The sequence below is a fragment of the Urocitellus parryii genome, chromosome 8 (assembly GCF_045843805.1).
Source record: "Urocitellus parryii isolate mUroPar1 chromosome 8, mUroPar1.hap1, whole genome shotgun sequence".
NCBI classification, from domain to species: domain Eukaryota; kingdom Metazoa; phylum Chordata; class Mammalia; order Rodentia; family Sciuridae; genus Urocitellus; species Urocitellus parryii.
Genome location: NC_135538.1, coordinates 125,050,024 through 125,051,946, shown reverse-complemented (window position 1 = coordinate 125,051,946; position 1,923 = coordinate 125,050,024). Strand labels below are relative to the sequence as shown.

General features: G+C 37.8%; 1 protein-coding gene across 1 annotated transcript; it reads left to right on the top strand.

The window, feature by feature from the left end:
* Nucleotides 1–678: 678 nt before the first annotated feature.
* LOC113200093 (olfactory receptor 2H2-like) lies at nt 679–1,650 on the top strand. Its single transcript, XM_026413382.2, has one exon. It carries the CDS (start codon nt 679–681, stop codon nt 1,648–1,650), a length of 972 nt encoding a protein of 323 aa, XP_026269167.2.
* The last annotated feature ends 273 nt before the right edge of the window (nt 1,651–1,923 follow it).

The following is a 1,923-nucleotide window of genomic DNA, read 5'->3' as shown; positions in this document are numbered from 1 at the left end:
TTTTCAGATAGAAAATTTAAGGAGAGAACCATGTAAGAATGAAATAGTTAAATATGTTTCCTAAGATCACACAGCATAAAGGTGGCTGAAAAACTAAAAGAGAAATTGAAAAGGAGAAATGGAAAAGGGGGAAAAAAGAAGGAGTGAAGAACAGAAAGTGGAGAAGGCTGAAGGGTAAGAGAAATGAAGAAGAGAAGGAGAAACATGAGAGAAAGATGAATTGAGATTCAAAGACAGAAATAAAAGAAACAGAGAGATATGGAAAGGTAATATGCTGTAAACAGTACAGTATATATGTACAAAATTATGAAATAAAGTGATAAATGTGTACTCTTTATGAGCAAAGATGCAGAACATCTAACATTTAGCAAAGTGATTTTCAATAGCAAGTGCTTAGATACTTTTGCATAATATTTATAGTGAAGTTATCAAAATTGAAGAAAATATCAAAGAAGGAAATAGAGAGAGAATGAATGATTGATAAAAAAAAATACTAAAGCACTTCACTAAATTTTGTAATTTTTTCCCAAAGTAAATCAGGTAAAAGTCTCATCTTTGATCAGAAAGGAATCAAACAAGCCATACTGCCCTTTTTCCTGTCCCTGAACTGGACTCATCTCAGGCTTTTGAACAAGTACTTTTGATCCATCTCCCAAGGAGGCAATTGCCCCAGAAGCTATGATCACAAGTTGCAATGAGAGCCACAGTGACTTCATCCTCCAGGGCTTCTCTGACAAACCTTATTTGGAGAAGGTACTTTTTTGGATCATTTTGGTTTTTTATTGCTTGACACTTGCAGGAAATATGGTCATAGTTCTTGTCTCCATGAAAGATCCAAAGCTCCACAGTCCCATGTATTTCTTTCTTTCCAACCTTTCCTTGCTAGATCTCTGTTTTACTAGCAGTTGTGTGCCACAGATGTTGGTTAATTTATGGGGTCCAGAGAAGACTATCAGCTATATTGGCTGTGCTATTCAACTCTATGTCTTCCTGTGGCTTGGAGCCACTGAGTGTGTCCTTCTTGTTATCATGGCCATGGACCGCTATGTGGCAGTGTGTCATCCACTGCAATATACCACTACCATGCATCCCAGAGTTTGTCTGAAGCTAGCTACCCTTGCCTGGGGAACTGGTCTGGTGCAGTCTTTGGTCCAATCCCCTGCCACCCTCCAGTTACCCTTCTGCTCCAGAATAATAGATGACATCGTGTGCGAAGTCCCAGCTCTTATTCATCTCTCCAATACAGATACTACCTACAATGAAACCCAGATGTCCATTGCTAGCATTTTTCTTCTGGTGGTTCCCTTGGTCATTATCCTTTCCTCTTATGGTGCTATCGTGCATGCAGTACTGAGAATAAAGTCGAATGCAGGACAGAAGAAAGCATTTGGTACCTGTACTTCTCACCTTCTTGTGGTCTCCCTCTTCTATGGCACTGTCACAGGTGTCTACCTTCAACCCCAAAATCACTATGCTCATGAACGGGGCAAGTTTCTCACCCTTTTCTACACAGTAGTAACCCCAACTCTTAACCCCTTCATCTACACTCTGAGGAACAAGGAAGTAAAAGGAGCACTAAGAAGATTAAGGAGGAGGACTGGGTTTCCCAGAATAACTAAAAAGGTTGATATTTGTTTGCCTATTGCTTAAAAAAAATGAAGCAACCTCATCACAAAAGCTGCAGAACATAGGAAAGTACTATATTTTGTGATTTCAGTTTCAGCCATCAGGAGATACCAATTTTTATACAATACTTTATTATCCTTCAGGCATTTATTAGGCCCTTAATTTCTTCATGATGTTGATTTAGGCACAAGATGGTATAGAAATTAATATATTTAATAGAAATTAATATATTTAATAGTTATTTTCTTAAAAAGTATATAATACTGTTGAAATGTGGAGGGTACAAAAGAAACACAA